General features: G+C 32.2%; 1 protein-coding gene across 2 annotated transcripts; it reads left to right on the top strand.

Moving 5' to 3' along the window:
* The first annotated feature begins 1,933 nt into the window (after positions 1-1,933).
* On the top strand, positions 1,934-13,030 carry LOC143046098 (small ribosomal subunit protein uS11). Of its 2 annotated transcripts, none has more exons than XM_076219088.1 (5): positions 1,934-1,971; positions 4,044-4,190; positions 9,067-9,228; positions 12,316-12,392; positions 12,939-13,030. In XM_076219088.1, exons 2-5 carry the CDS (start codon positions 4,045-4,047, stop codon positions 13,004-13,006), a joined length of 453 nt encoding a protein of 150 aa, XP_076075203.1. In that variant the 5' UTR covers positions 1,934-1,971; position 4,044; the 3' UTR covers positions 13,007-13,030. The 2 variants fall into 2 exon arrangements, with proteins under 2 accessions (XP_076075203.1, XP_076075202.1); XM_076219087.1 differs by lacking the exon at positions 1,934-1,971 and adding an exon at positions 3,470-3,567.
* The last annotated feature ends 4,287 nt before the right edge of the window (positions 13,031-17,317 follow it).

The following is a 17,317-nucleotide window of genomic DNA, read 5'->3' as shown; positions in this document are numbered from 1 at the left end:
GTCAAGGTGATTTTTGGGACTTCGAATTTTTTGGGGGCATGTTTTGTATAATGAAATGTCTAATATCCTTCAAGAACAGTTTGGGAACAGTTGGAACAGTTTGGGTATCAAGCGCATTACAATAATGAAAAACCGTATCATAATAGAGAAAAACCTCATCATAATAAAGAAAAACCTCATCATAATAGAGAAAAAAATTCATCATAATATAGAAAAACCTCATCAATATAATGATAAACCTCATCAAAATAGAGAAAAGCCTCGTCGGAATAAAGAAAAAACGCATCATGACGGAGAAAACCATCACCAAGATCAAGAAGGAGGAACCATAAGGCAGTTACGGCGTTCCATAGAATGTGTATTTCATTATTTGGCCATTATTCTTTGTTCTGTAAACCCCATCCACAACTGTTACATCAATTATGATTTCGAATGGTCCCCGTTTTTCTTTCTCTGTTTTATTTTGAGTACAATTATAGACACACTGCTTCAAAAGCTCAAACTTGCGCTTTAAAAGAGGGACGAAAGATACCAAAGGGACAGTCAAACTCATAAATCTAAAACAAACTGACAACGCCATGGCTAAAAATAAAAAAGACAAACAGAAAAACAATAGTACACACGACACAACATAGAAAACTAAAGAATAAACAACACGAACCCCACCAAAAACTAGGGGTGATCTCAGGTGCTCCGGAAGGGTAAGCAGATCCTGCTCCACATGTGGCACCCATCGTGTTGCTTAAGTGATTACAAATCCGGTAAATAGTCTAATTCGGTAGGTCATATTCATGAAAGGGAAGGGGATTGTAGTTACGACGTAAGGAACATATCCGATATCATTTGTGATTAAGTACGTAAGGAACATATCCGATATCATTTGTCATTAATATATACTCAAACTGTAGGAAAGTCAACACACCGACAATAAAAACTTATACTACCTAGTCTAGTGAGACTGCAGATAGATTTTATTACATCTCGTCTAGGACTGGTTCCCGCCAAACTACTTTAAACCGGAAAGACAGATATTGTAACATACTACATATATATTTTTTTTCAATATTTCATAAAACTGTAGAAGATGTTACCATTCAAACATCGCAATCCCCACTCGAAAGCATTTTCCGCTGGAAAGCACAGACATTTGTCGATCTCTATTTTTATTTTTACATTTAGTACTATAATTAAGGCGTAGCTTACGTTGCTTCAGATTTATTAGTTGATTACTGGTACCTACATCCGGCTAACCAGGTTTATGTAAATCAAATCCTTAGTGAACATCCCAGGTTTTAATTAATATGGAAATGGATAAACTTAATGTTTTTTTGTCATCGGCTTGAATAGAATATTTTTTTCTCATACTATGATGGGTTTTTTTTTAAAGTTAAATGGTCGTTCCCTTACATATGAATCCCACGTACAATAGTTTTTGATAACAATTTTGGTCAAAGTTTGTTTAAATAGATTGTAATTAAAAGTTGGGATTAAAAATAGCCTCTCATCACGGTTTACTCGTCTATGGATCATTAATTGTTTCAGACAAAGTGTGATAAATAAACTCGATAAGGACATACGTTTTTGGGAACTTATTTGAACAAGCTGAATAAGCACACTTATTTTCCTTACATTTATTTTGTCAAATTTCAATTTCTGCCCTTTTGCATGGAATTTCTGTAGTTCTGTACTGAGAAAAATCAAATAAATTAGAAAAAGTGCATAAAAGAGAATTATTTGTGTACGAAGACTCTCATATCAACAGTTTCTTGAAAAGGCTAAGATGCCTTCTTCATTGCATCTTAATAAAAGACAAAGATCAATGGCAATTGAAACTTTTATATAGTCAATAAATTAATAAGCACCTGCGTATTCGCAGGGTAGCATAAAAGTTGACATGGATTATGATCCGTAATCTACCGGAAGTCGAAACACAATTTCCGGCGGAAGGTCTTTTCTAATATTTTGACTCAGGTCTGCATGAATATTCTCGTTAAATCATTAAATATCTTTTCCATCTTTCTCATAATTCCTCTATCATCAATGAATATGTCTTCAACAGTTTGTATTTTAAACTTGAGAAACGATTTTAACGCGCTAAGCCTTGAACAAAAGAAGAAATTTAAATTGATACTTGATATTTCAAGTTCTTCCAATATTTTGAAAATGTTGCAACTGCTTAACATATTGGCAGACAGTAAACACTTAAAAGCATTATATAGTTATAGAAAGGATCAACAACTTTCGCAGAACGTCTGTATTAAACGTAGAATTGCTGATGAATGTATGCATGAAGATAGTTCATAAAAATATTAACCATCTCTTGACAGACACAAATTTGGGAGCTGGATAGTTTCTGGTCACTATATATAAGCTAACCTTTTTGCCATACACATTATGCCTAGAACACAAATACATAGATGTCACTGTCATATATCCCACATTTCTAAATTTTCCAAGAATTGGGTATCTGTTTTGTCTAAATTAATACACAATACACCTTATCGCTATTTGTACGCAATTACTGAACTTCACACAGGTTCCCCGTAAAATTTTGACGTCATAATATTTATATCTGATGCCTTAATGGAAAAGTGATTGTTGTATGACTTCAATAGTTCAAGCAGGAAAGATTCACGGGTCAGCCGGAACAGTGGTTAGGTCTTTAGTCTTTTTTGTGACGTCTTCGAAGATGTGATTATTATTATTTGCACTAGATATCTAGTCTGTTGGCTCAAAACTTCTCAAATGCGTAAATTAACACACCATGCTTTATTTTCCAAAGTATGTTTCTCTGTGATACATGTATGTGGTGAGATTGATCTGGAGCTATATTATCAAATCTTCCAGTTCTGTTGATTGAATACACATTATCGCTATATCCAGCTGACCAGAGAATCTATCCCGCTAGAACTAATGATTGTCATACAACAATAACTAGTTCATTGTGGTGTCAGATGTTTTGTTTAAAGACATCAAAATTTTACGGGAACCTGTGTGATGGCCAGTAATTGTGGACAAATAGCCACAAGTTGTATAGACGTCACGTATTTAAACTTGTAAGTAAATATGTCCGCCATAACGTAAAATCACACAGGTTTACGTAAACTTTGATATCATTTGACGTCACAACTATAAAGTGATGTTTCTTAATTCAGAAGGTTATTCTGAGCCGATCTAACAGGTTGGGAACAAATATAGATATTGTAGAGTGATAACAAACCCTCTATATGGTGTTTATACCTGTATTGACAGATAAACCTTCTATAGAGGGATATTTTTCTTTAGACTGGGTTTAAAACAAAGGAAGGCAAAAAGGCATTTTCTACTTATTATGGCAGTAACCTGCAACATTTGATGCACCAATTGATATACTTAATTAAACATGCATATGCCCAGTTTACTGCTACACTGACTGGATATACAATCTACATGAATTGTTCATCATAATTGAAAGCTATGATTGTCAGGTAAATTCTCAGTTTCAATGATCATAATTTCTATATTTAGATTTAACGTAAAGTTTAAAGGTCAACTGTCCCTTTTGTTGTTGATCAGGTGTTCAGATAGGTATGTAATAGATTGCAAGTTTTGTCACTTCAGCAGAATAGTGGTCATCCCAATTTTTGCAAAGTGCAATAAATAATGCATATAATGCTATAGATTATAACTAGAAAACACCATTTTGCCTTCTCCTGCTTTAAATCCAGTCTACTGGACAAAAATATCGCTTTCTATATACATATATAGAGGGATAATTTTACCTCCCTCTACATGTTTAACACCATATAGAGAGTTTGTTACCAACCTATCTAAGGTCATTCAAGAGACCAAATTCAGCAGCTAAATATCAAAAGTGTAAATAGTTTATTAAACTAGAAATCTCTCATGTTACTGACAAATAGATTTGTTTTGTTTGAGGCAACAAATATGAAAAAATGTCTTTTATCCATCACAATGGAAAATTTAAGCTGCTTCTTACACAGAGGTATAAATATTACTACAAAGTAATGATCAATAATGATATATTTTGTTTCTTTTATCAGCATGGCACCCAGAAAGGGGAAAACTCAGCAGACTGAGCAAGTGGTGTTAGGACCACAAGTAAAAGAAGGCGAGAATGTGTTTGGAGTTGCACACATCTTTGCCAGTTTCAACGACACATTTGTACATGTGACTGACCTGTCTGGAAAGTAAATATAATTTAGTATCCTCAGTTTGTCTTTCAGTGTTGAAACAAAGCTTGCATACCATTCTCTCGACATTTCAATAGGTTGAAGTGTTATTGATAAGTTAAACGACCGATGTACTTAAGGGAAAATTAAACATGTGAAGTGGATAAGATAAGATAAGATAATTTTTATTTACCAATCATGGTGCCCAAAATTTGAGCTATACAATCAAATGAATTACAAAATAAAGCACAGAAAATGATTAGAATGATTAAAGTACAATTAAACAAAAAAAACCACATGAATACACATTTACACTAATTAACCTGATATAAACCAAGTTATTGACAAAACATAGTTGTTATGGGTGCCACTGTGACCTGGAGAAATTACATAAATCTTTAGGATAGTTCTAGGTCTATGGGAGACAACTCCTGATCAATTTTAATTTATATATATATATATATATATATATATATATTTTTTTTTTCTTCTATTTTTTTTTTTTTTTTTTTTAAACAACAATATTTTCTATAATTTTCTTTCGTTCTTCAAAAAGGGAGTGCAATAAATTAGATAAGTTTGAAGTAACAAACAAATCTTCAGATGAAAGAATCCAAACAAATTTCATTTCATCAGATAATCTTGAAAAATTTTTGAATTTAGAATTTAAATTAGATAGATGTTGAGATCTAGTATCTTTTAGAACAGGACATTTTAAAAGAAAATGTAGTTCGTCTTCAACTGCGTTCTTACATAGCTTGCACTTTCTGTCTTCAGCTTTAATTCCAATATACCTCCCTCTTTCTATTTCAAGATCATGACAGCTAGTTCTAAATCTTGTGATTATTTGCCTGTCTTTTTTTGAATTCATTTTTAAATATGGTTCAAATATAAAAATATTTTTAAATTTTCTGTAAGTTCTTAATTTATTGCCAGATTGTAAATTAGTACACTTCCCAGAATTGCTTTCTAAACTCGCTAACCAGCTTTCTTTAAATTTAATAGTTAAAGATGTTTTTACTTTTTTTAGAATATGGTTTTGTTTAAAGTTTGACTGGTTAACAAATAGATATTCTAAGTCTAGAAATTTAAATATATGTTTAATGCTTCCTATCCAAGATTCCTGGTTATGTTTGTCCATAGAATGAGATAGATTTATGGCTTCCCTTAGAATAATATTTGAAGGTTCAATATCTTTCATAAGATGGATCCAATATTTTACCATATTCATTATTACATAATACAGTGTAGGGAGTGAACCTAGTTCTCCTCTACATGCCATATTTGATGTTTTTATATTAACTCCAAGTGAAAATTTACAAAGCTTAGTATGAATTTTCTCTAGTACAAGATAATCAGTTTCTTTTGATATAAAGTTATCCAAATGTATTTGTTTCTTATGTGGTATATAACCCCAAATTTCAGATCCATACAACAAGATTGGTCGGATTGTATGGTTATAGATGTGTAATAAAGTACTAGGTTTTGGGCTTTCCACTGAAAAGGTCTTCCTTAATTTGAAATATGCTTTCATTCCTTTGTTATAAAGTTCTTTCTTTGCTATTTGGAAACTCCCAGACGATAAAAAATTTATACCTAAGTATGTGTAGTTCTGTACACATTCTAAAGTCTGGTTTCCTAATGATATTTTAATATTTTTAAGTCTTCCTGATTTGTTAAATACAAGAACCTTGGTCTTTTTTATGTTAACTGTCATTTTATAATCAACTGTAAATTTATTTAATTTGTTAACACAATTTTGAAGTCCTTGCTCTGATGATGATAAAAGAACTACATCATCAGCATACATTAAAATATTTAAAGGATGTGTATTTAATGGGATTGGGTCACATGTTTGGTCAAAATAGGTTGGCAAATCATTTAAATATATATTAAAGAGACAGGGACTGAGATTATCCCCTTGTCTTACTCCTATATTTGATTTAAAAAGGTTTGTCCTGTGTTGGTCTATTTTCACACAAGTTTCTGTGTTTTCATACATACATTTTATAATGTCATAAAATTTTGATCCAACACCTATACATTTAAGTTTGTAAAAAAGGTGGAGATGTGAAACTGAATCAAATGCACGCTTAAAATCTACAAAGCATGCATACAGAGGCTTCGAATTATTTTTCACAAATTTTTGAATGATGGTATTTAACACATACATATGGTCTGTTGTGCGACATCCTTTAGTAAAACCAATTTGCTCACTTCTAATTATATTTCTAGTTTTTAAAAATTTTGTCAACCTGTTATTTAGAATTGAATTAAATAACTTGCCTATGTTATCTGCAATAGTAATGCCCCTGTAGTTTGATGGATCATGTTTAGATCCAGACTTGTGAAGGGGGGTGATAAAGCCTTGGCCCCATAATTTTGGATAAATACTACTGGAAAATACTAAATTAAAGAGTTTTTGTATTAGAGGGATACAAACGGTTTGGCTATATTTTATCATTTCATTCGAGATCATGCTGAATCCACTCGATTTAGAATTCTTAAGACTTTTTATTGCTTTTTCTATTTCCTCAGGTGTTATTAAGTAGTCAAGTTCATTAAAAACATTTTCATTATGGAATGATTCAAGTTTCTTCTTAATCAAATCATCACTATATTGTTCATTCTTATTTAATTTTTGAAAGTATTCTTGCCATTCAGATGGGTCGATAGTATTCTCAGATTTGTTTTGACTATTATTTGAGATATTTTTAATTTTATCTAGTAGTTGCCAATAGGCTTTGGGATTTTGAACATATAAATTATCGAGTTTATTCATGATGTCTTGTTTGAATTTTCTTATTTTTGCTCTTCTTTGTTTTCGATATGATTTCAGGCATTTAAAAAAGGACCCTCGTATATAAGGATCTGTGTTGTGATTTTGCATTAATTTGTATTTTCGATATAAGTTTTGTTTTAAATTTATTATATCTTGATCTTGCCATTCTCTATTCTTTTTAATTTTCTTCTTCTTGCTTTTTTTGGGTTTTCTAATAATTTTCTTTAGTGATAAATCTGCGGCTTTTAGAAAAATCTTATTTAAATCTTCTGCGGCATTATTAATTGAATCTTGGTCATAAATTTTATCTTTATACTGTCTAATAAAATTTTTGATTTCATTTGAATTTATGGCATCTTGAAATGCTGAGACTGAGTTATCATCCCATATATATTTATCTGGCATTAAAGCTAGATTTAAGTTTCTTTCATAAATTTTTGTGTTGCATTTTAACATGCATGAGATCTGACAATGATCTGAGAAATCAGGTAAAAAATTATGAGTGTGAAAATATGTGAAATTTGGTAAGAGTTCCTCAGATGCTAAAAAATAATCAACAACACTACTTCCTAAAGGTTGGAAGCAAGTGTGTGCACCCATTAAATCACCCATTGTTCTGCCATTAAGGATACGCAATGATGAAGATATACATAGAGATAGGAGTTGTCTGCCCCTAGTGTTAATAGAACTATCTTTACTTTTTCTTTGAATTAGACTAGAATCACATTTGTAATTGTCAAATAATGGAATATGTTTGTCTGAATCCATTTGGATATGATCAATTTCACAAGCAGTTCTTGCATTTAAATCTCCTGCTATCATGATTTTTCCTGATTGGGAATATTTTACTAAATCATTTTCAATCATTTCAAGAATATTATAATCCAATTTTCTATAGTAGGAAGAATTTTCAGGTGGATTGTATACAAAACAAATGTATAAATCTTCCTGAAACCCGAAGAATGTTCTGTCTAACTTTAACCATATAAAATCATTTGTGGCATGTTCTAAAAATTTAACACCCGGTCTTATTGTATTAAGTATATATACTGACAAGCCACCATGTCTTTTCCCACTAGGTTTGGTTCTAGGTCTTATAAGATGAACCGGTCTTTGAAAATTTGGAAGTTCTAAACAATTATCCAGATCACAGTGGGTTTCTTGCAAGCAAAAAATGTCTTGCTGTAAAAGATTGTCAACAAAAATATCATCTTCAAATTTGTTAAATCCCTTACTAATATAACCATTGATATTCCATGTTGAAATTTTCAAATTTTTTTTTGTATAAATCATGTGTGCTTACAATGATCAATAAAATAAGCATACACTAAAACCAGTAAATATAAGTCATAAAAATATGAGTTGCATGTAACTGTGTACCACAGAGATTTGTGATGTATAAAATAAAGTACATATATATATTTCTTTATATTCATAAAATTGTACATTTTCTTAGGAAATGTATACATATATCAGTTGTTGCGTGTGTGTACATACATGTATTTATAATGAAGTGGATTTTATACAGTAAAATTTGGAGAAAAAAAATAAAAAATGCCTGAATGGATCATTGAAAATGAAAAGTTCACTGGCAGCGGCCTACATTGTACTTTCAGATTTAATATCAGATTAATAACGTAAAGCAGTAAAAGCATACAGTACCATAGTATGTTAACAGCTTTTAAGTCAGGTGGTACTTTCAACTGGTAAAAGTACAGGTTACCACAATCTTTTGAAAATAATATATAAGCTAATGTGGCCAAATGGATAAAAAAAAATGTTGTTAATCATTTGGTTTGTACGTATTATTCAAATGTTGCAAGAAATATGAAAGTATTTCAAAGTAGTAATCAAAACAGTTTTTTCACAAGGTTGGGGTGTTAATAAAACGTTTACCTTAGAAGCTTGAGGGAGTCCACCAGAATCTTGTTTTAACCAATCAAGTATCAAGTAAAAATGATAAAAACATATTCTTTGTTTCATATTTTGTTATAAGAGAATTTTCATATGATCAAGCCACGTTAACTTGCACATACAATGACAAGATGTGAAACGATTATGATTGATCAATTTATTTATGTTTGAGATTTTATTGTTTTCTCTGTTTCATAGGGAAACCATTGCCAGAGTGACTGGTGGTATGAAAGTGAAGGCTGACAGAGATGAAGCATCTCCATACGCTGCTATGTTGGCTGCACAGGATGTAGCTGAAAAATGTAAAACTTTGGGAATCAATGCCCTTCACATCAAACTGAGAGCTACTGGAGGAAATAGGTAATTCTAATGAATTGTTCCTATACACTTTTAAAATGCACATCAGTTTTCCCTTGGTATATGTTCAAAATGGCCCATCTCTATTGTTCATTATCTTTGCTGTTTTGATACTATTGCAGTTTTGAAAAGTTTAAAATTCACATGGCTACAGAAGGTTTTTTTTTTTACCCATTCTTTGCATCTCCTGAATCAACTGAGCTAAAAAAAAACAAAAAAAAAAACCTTGACATGAATGATTCTTAGTGTCTAGATTTATCTTAATTATATGCTGGTCTATCAATAAACACAGTTGGTGTGAATAAATATAGATCATAGAATTATCTTAAAACTGTAATAATAAAGGTAAAAGATGCCAGGGGTTAAATGCTCATAAAGTCTAGATATACTAATAAACTATAATAATAAGGTTTAAAGATGATGAGGCTTAAATGCTTATAAAGTCTGGATATACAATGTACTAATAAACTATATTCATCAATTTTATCTCCGATGGGGTTGGTTTGCTTGGAATATTTTTAGAGTTAGTTATTTGTATCCTTAATAAAATTTAACTTATTAAAAACTACACTGAAGAATAAAACATTTTGGCCTGATTACACTAAAAAAGCATTCCAAAAGCTACATAGTTGAAAATGAAAATTTTGTTTCTTGAATAAAAATTGTTTGATTGGTATTTGGGGTGAACACTAAATTTTCCAATAAATCTGGAGGCCTGTGAGATGACTTAATTTGTTTAAAATTGGTATGAATGAAAACTTAAAAATGCAGTACAAGCTAATGTTTATTTGTCACAGAAATATGTTTCAATGACATTTTTGTCCAATTTCTGTATTGTACCTTTGGTATTCGTTCACTTAGATATATGAAATTAACTGAAACTTGTAAATCAATACATTTTCTTAAAAGTAAACATTAGCTTGTACTGCATTTATGCTACAGTATTCATTCATACCAATTTGTAACAAATTATGTCATCTCACAGGCCTCCAGACTTTTTGGAAAATTTAAGTGTTCACTCCAAAAACCAGTTTGGTCGTAAAAAAATTCAAGTTTATGAACAATTTTCACAGTGTGCATATGTTAAGTATGTTTAAATGAACATATGTTTCTGTAGTGTCCTATATTTTGATTTGAGTGGAACCTTAATCACAAACACGTGTTAAAGATTCAGTGAAAAGGATCATGTTTAGCCCTCCCAATGGTGGGATGAATTAAATATCAGGACTTTCTATGGGGAGTATTATATGTCTGGACTCATCATTTGCTTAACTGGTGTGTCAAAATATGCATAAAGATAGTAGCTAACCCACATATCAGCTTTTTAGCTCACCTGTCCCGAAGGGACAAGTGAGCTTATGCCATCACTTGGCGTCCGTCGTCGTCTGTCGTCGTAAACTATTTCAAGAATCTTCTCCTCTGAAACTACTTGGTCAAATACTTTCAAACTTTAACTGAATGTTCCTTAGGGTATCTAATTTATAAATTGTATCCGAAGTTTTGATCTATCAACAAACATGGTCGCCATTGCTAAAAATAGAACATAGGGGTCAAATGCAGTTTTTGGCTTATAACTCAAAAACCAAAGCATTTAGAGCAAATCTGACATGGGGTAATATTGTTTATCAGGTCAAGATCTATCTGCCCTGAAATTTTCAGATGAATCAGACAACCTGTTGTTGGATTGCTGCCCCTGAATTGGTAATTTTAAAGAAATTTTGCTGTTTTTGGTTATTATCTTGAATATTATTATAGATAGAGATAAACTGTAAACAGCAATAATGTTCAGCAAAGTAAGATTTACAAATAAGTCAACATGACGGAAATGGTCAGTTGACCCCTTTAGGAGTTATTGCCCTTTATAGTCAATTTTTAACCATTTTTCGTAAATCTTAGTAATCTTTTACAAAAATCTTCTCCTCTGAAACTACTGGGCCAAATACTTCCAAACTTCAACTGAATGTTCCTTAGGGTATCTTGTTTGTAAATTGTATCCGAAGTTATGATCTATCAACAAACATGGTCGCCATTGCTAAAAATAGAACATAGGGGTCAAATGCAGTTTTTGGCTTATAACTCAAAAACCAAAGCATTTAGAGCAAATCTGACATGGGGTAATATTGTTTATCAGGTCAAGATCTATCTGCCCTGAAATTTTCAGATGAATCAGACAACCTGTTGTTGGGTTGCTGCCCCTTAATTGATAATTTTAAGGAAATTTTGCTGTTTTTGTTAATTATCTTGAATATAATTATAGATAGAAATAAACTGTAAACAGCAATAATGTTCAGCAAAGTAAGATCTTCAATTAAGTCAATTTGACCAAAATTGTCAATTGACCCCTTAAGGAGTTATTGCCCTTTAAAGACTTTTTTCACAATTTGTTCATCATGTTGACTTACTTTAAAAAATCTTCTCCTTTGAAACTGCTGTATCAATTTCAGCCAAACTTAGGCTAAATGAGTTTCAGAGTATCTAGTATAAATTTTATATTTTATTTCCTTGTATGTCAAGAAACATAGCTCCTATGGCTAAAATAGAACATAGGAGAAAATGATTATTTTTTTTGGCTTTTGAAGAAAATAGGACGATCCAAAAAACATTTAAATAAATTGAAAAGCCAAAATAATCATTGATGAGAGATTTAACCAAAAGAATTAAGGTGAGCGATTCAGGCTCTTTAGAGCCTCTTGTTTTTCTAGTAATAGTTTGAAATTAGGTCCTGGAACTGAAATAATAACTCCAGTAGCAATACATTTTCTTATTAATATAGGACTCGCTAAATATAAAAGTCCCTTCACACAATTTCAAAAATCCTTTGGGAATCCTAAATACATCATAATACTGTTAGTTTCAGATTTCAAATTCAAGTCTCGACTCACCTGCATAGTTGTCAGGCAATTACACATTTACCGCTGTTTATGACCATCTTAACAGCATGCATACATGCAATACATTTTATTGATAAAACTCATCATTGTAAAACCATATTTGTGACTTTATTGTTCCATAATCAAATGAAAGCATTTTAACTTTCAACTATATCAGAAAATAACGAATCTGTTTTAAAAAAAAATGTTCTTATTTCAGGACCAAGACACCTGGACCTGGAGCACAGTCAGCTCTTAGAGCTTTGGCTCGTTCAGGAATGAAAATTGGCAGAATTGGTAAGTAAATAAAATTTGTTGCAAGGCTATTTAAAATTATGTAGGCAATTTTTGCTGGTTAGTCTTCCAAAGGCGACTCCAATGGTTGTTTTCAGTGCCAGAGGTCAATAAAAATATTGTATTTGTCAGATGCTTCTCAACTAAAACACTGCATTTAGATCCCAATGTAATGAGTAAAGACTGAGTCAGAATAATCAGTTTAGCATGGTGACATATTTTCTGTTGAATGTTACGTTGTGAACCAGCATGTTGATAATCTATCCAAGTGTGTTGATTAAATACAAAGCTGAGGACATATACATATCCAATTAAAATGTTTGCTTCCTTAATATGCATTTAATTTCCCCCTAGATGTGGATAGGTTTTACCAATGCCCAATGTTCTTGCTGAAGCTATTTTTAAATGAGTTGTTTTCTTGCTTCGTTGTAGCTGAATAAAAAATTATTTCATTGATTATTAAAGTTATTGCAAAATATAATTGATAGTTCAAGAAACTCTATTACATATCACTATGCATTGTAATACAAAATTGTTTCTTTTTTGCAGAGGATGTTACACCAATCCCATCAGACAGTACCAGAAGGAAGGGAGGTCGTAGAGGACGTCGTTTGTAAACTGCAAATAAATTATCAAAAAGACTAGTGTTTCAATATGATTGTAAACTGATATTCTTTATGCCAATGCATGATCTAATAGGTTCTCACCATCTTGTTCAGTAAAAAAAAGCATAAATAAATGCCAGATATCTAGAAGTTTCTCCTATTTATTAATGTCTCAAATGGAGATGTAGATATGCTTCAATGATTAATCTGTGAAATGCTGTACGCTTACTGTTTTGAGTTTTTTGTCTTTTTAAAAGCTGATTCTTGTCATATTTATTGTATATAATGCAGTGTTTCAGTTTGATTGCTGTCCTTTTTCTGACGCTCTGTGCCATATTTTGCAAGTCCATGCCTTCGTTGGCATATTATTTTTATGAAAATACTATAATTCTACCCGTCCATGTTTCTGACAAGTTTATGTTCCTTGCCCTAAAAAGTTGGATGATTAGCAAGTGTGATAAGTTATAATTAATAATCTACTTGTCATCTTCAAATGGGTCATAAATTATTTGTCAATAAAAGTAAACCTCTTAATTGACAATATTAGGTCTACCCCTGCTTTAAAAAAGTGGGGGTATGCTGTTTTACCTTTGTCTGTCTGTCCCATGAATAGTTTTGCTTCATTAGGAACTACTTTACAAGGATTTCTGAAATTAAGGTTTCTGGGTTTATATTAGTTGGCTATATAATACATCTATACACCGTGATGAGTTCTCAGATTCACTCATCAACTTGGAACACTTGCATAATTTTCACATAAGTAGCAAGGTAAAATTTTTCATGCCATTTTTCTCGGGAACTGTATTACAAGGACTTCTGACATTTGATTTCAGGGTTTGTATAAGTCAGCTATACAGTTTGATGCATTTTCAGAATAATCACTTGTCCACTTTCTGTATACCAAAATATTTTTAGAGAGAGGTGTATCGTCAATGAGCAGTGGCTTGCAGTTTCACTTAAATTCCCCAGTAATAATGGTCCGTCCGCATTCTCTTTTTCAGAAGTTTTTAGACTTGCCTATTCATTTATATTGGATCCCTGTCCTTTTGAAATCCTTGCTGGAACCCTAATGAGTAGGTTCTCATTTTTTGTCTCGCCTGCAAGACGGTTAATAAACTTTTAAATAAAATTTTATATTACAGAAGGTTGAAGACCTGAATGCTTCATACCTTATATGCAATTGCCTTGACCTCATTTTCATGGTTCAGTGACTGCTTGAAAAAAAATAATTTGTGTGCATTTCTGACTTATTATAAGCAATAGAATAACTATATTTGGTATATGGATTCCTTTCAACACTTGCATGTCAATCGGATTAGAGTTCACCTTATCTGTACCTCATTCAGTGATCAAGGTAATTTAATAGGTCTGTTTCTCCGATACTGAAAGCAGTAGGTCAATTATATGTGGTATATAGAATGATTGTAAGGGTCACATCCGTCGCAGGTTTTTAAACTGACCTTGACATCAATTTCATGGTTTACTGGTCAATTAAGTTTTGGTGTATGTAATGTTGAGCGTTTCATCTGACCTTGACCTCAATTTCATTGTCCATTGGTCAATGTTAAGTTTTTGATGTTTTGGTCTATTTAAACCATTAATAGCAATTGGTCCGCTTTATTTGATGTGTGAAATAAAAGTAAGCTGTATATGTCTGATTGGCAGGTATCATCTGACATTGACCTCATTTTTGTCGCAGAAAGGTTGACATAGGGATAGTGATACGGCGACGTTGGGTTACTTCTTAAAAAGCTATATATTTTAGAAGGTGGAAGACCTGGATGCCTCATGTAAGAAGTTCCGTCAGTCGTTTTCATGGTTCACTGACTACTTGAAAGTTAAATTTTTTGTAATGTTAAATTCTCTTATAAGTTATAGGATAACTATATTTGGTATGTGTGTACCTTGCAAGGTCCTCATTCCTGTCAGTTTTCAATTGACCTCAACCTCATTTCATGGATCAGTGAACAAGGTTAAGTTTTGGTGGTGAAGTCCATATCTCCGATACTATAAGCAATAGGTCAATTATATTCGGTGTATGGAAGGATTGTAAGGTGTACATGTCCAATTGGCAAGTGTCATCTGACCTTGACCTCATTTTCATGGTTCAGTGGTTATAGTTAAGTTTTTATGTTTTTGGTCTGTTTTTCATTTACTGTATGCAAAAGGTCTTCTATATTTGGTGTCTGGAATGATTGTAAGGTGTACATGTCTAGCTGGCAGGTGTCATCAGACCTTGACCTCATTTTCATGGTTCAGTGGTCATAGTTAAGTTTTTGAGTTTTGGTCTTTTTTTCTAATACTATATGCAATAGGTCAACTATATGTCAGTCGTGCAGGTGTTATTTCACCTTAACCTCATTTTCACGGTTCATTGCTCAATGTTCAGTTTTTGTGTTTTGATCTGTTTTTCTTAACTTTAAGCAATAGGTCAACTATATTTGTTGTATGGAAAAATTGTTAGCTGTACATGTCCGACTGGCATGGGTCATCTGACAGACCTTTACCTCATTTTCATGGTTCATTAGTCAAGTTTAGTTTCCTTGGTTAATGTTAAGTCTATGTGACAGTTGTAATAAAGCTTTATATCTAGGACTCAACATATCAATGGTTAGTAATGAAAGCGAGACAATTTAGCGTGTGCTCTCGTCATTGTCAATGTTAAGTCTTATGTGTGTAGGTCATTTTTTTTAATTACCTTAAGCAAAAGGTCAGCTACATTTAATAAGTCCTTTATCTTCAAGACTTTCAACATAATCAATGGTTAGTAAGGCAGCTGAGACATTTCAGTGTGTGCACTCTTTGTTTAAACTAGATGTACCCTCTGAATGATGATTGTGGCAATTTAAAGAAACGTAAAAGTTAACAGATGCCAAGTGATGAGAAAAGTTCATTTGGCCATTTTGCCAGGTCAGCTTAAAATGAAGGATTTTACTGCATCTCCAACTTCAAAAGTAGGTCTTAGTGACCACTCCTCTATCAGGCAGACACTGGTAACATAGTAGTGACATTTTGTTAGGCAGCAACCATTTGATTTTCTGGGGCGGGCTATGGTTTTTTTTTGAAAAAAAAGTTTGTTTCCAGTTTTTGGAGAAAAAAATAATTTGTTTTTGATTCTGAGTAAAAAAAATTGTTTGTTTCACCCTCAGCTGCCACTATATGTAATGCTAAAATTGAAAGAAAAAAATTGTTTTTGACTTGTCGCGAAAAAAATAGATTGTTTTTCGCCGCAGGCGAAAAAAAAAGTTTGTACAGAAAAAAAAAACCATAGCCCCACCCAGAAAATCAAATGGTTGCTGCCTTAGCTTTAGAAGGAATGATTTTATATTTGGTCTGCAGCTTCATAATGTTAAGTTGTAGTGGTTAAGCTATTTTTATGCCCCATTTATGGGCATTATGTTTTCTGGTCTGTGAGTCCATCTGTTCGTTCGTACATCCGCGTGTCCCGCTTCAGGATAAAGTTTTGGTTAAAGTTTTTGGTCAAGGTAGTTTTTAATGAAGTTGAAGTCCAATCAACTTTAAACTTACCAGTAGTACACATGTTCCCTATGATATGATATTTCTAATTTTATTGCCAAATTAGAGATTTTCCCCTATTTTCACGGTCTACTGAACATAGAAAATGATAATGCAGATGGGGCATCCGTGTACTGGGGACACATTCCTGTTAAATCTGCTGTGCAACCACTTCCTGTCTGAACTTTGAAATTCAAATTACACTCATTGTACAGGGAACAATACTTTCTTTGGCTTCTGTGAAAGGGAATGATCAGTTAGGCTTCAGTTTGCATGTTGTGTGTAGTATCAAAGATATGGACTTGACTACCTGTACTAAACTTTCACAACCTTGACCAGTTCCATGAAATTTGAAGACCAAAATTAACCCTGTCTGGTTGCTATGTACAAATCTGTAATATTTGCATTAAATATACCAAACTGATGCTTTTAAATTAATGTATACATGCTGTACAATGTTTTTCGGAATTATTTTACTCCATTCGCTAACATATTTCTATGCTAAAACATCACTATATTTTATATTTGTCCCTTTAAGGGTGCAATCAACAGTTTTTTTGAGGGACCATGTATAAGTGACCCTTAGTGGTGGACTGATTAATAAAGATACTTGTATAAAACTAGATATCACTGGAATCAGAATGTTCTCTAGTTTATAATGGAATAAAAAAACAGTGTACTTTTAATGGTATAAAAAAGTTTTATCCAGAGAAACTGGGAAAAACATTGCCTAATTTAAGCTTAAAAAACCTGAAATCAGGTCATGTGCACACCCCTGAAGACATGATACCTGCACATTTTTCATAA

This window comes from Mytilus galloprovincialis, chromosome 9 (assembly GCF_965363235.1).
Source record: "Mytilus galloprovincialis chromosome 9, xbMytGall1.hap1.1, whole genome shotgun sequence".
Taxonomy (NCBI): domain Eukaryota; kingdom Metazoa; phylum Mollusca; class Bivalvia; order Mytilida; family Mytilidae; genus Mytilus; species Mytilus galloprovincialis.
This window is presented reverse-complemented; position numbering and strand designations above follow the sequence as displayed.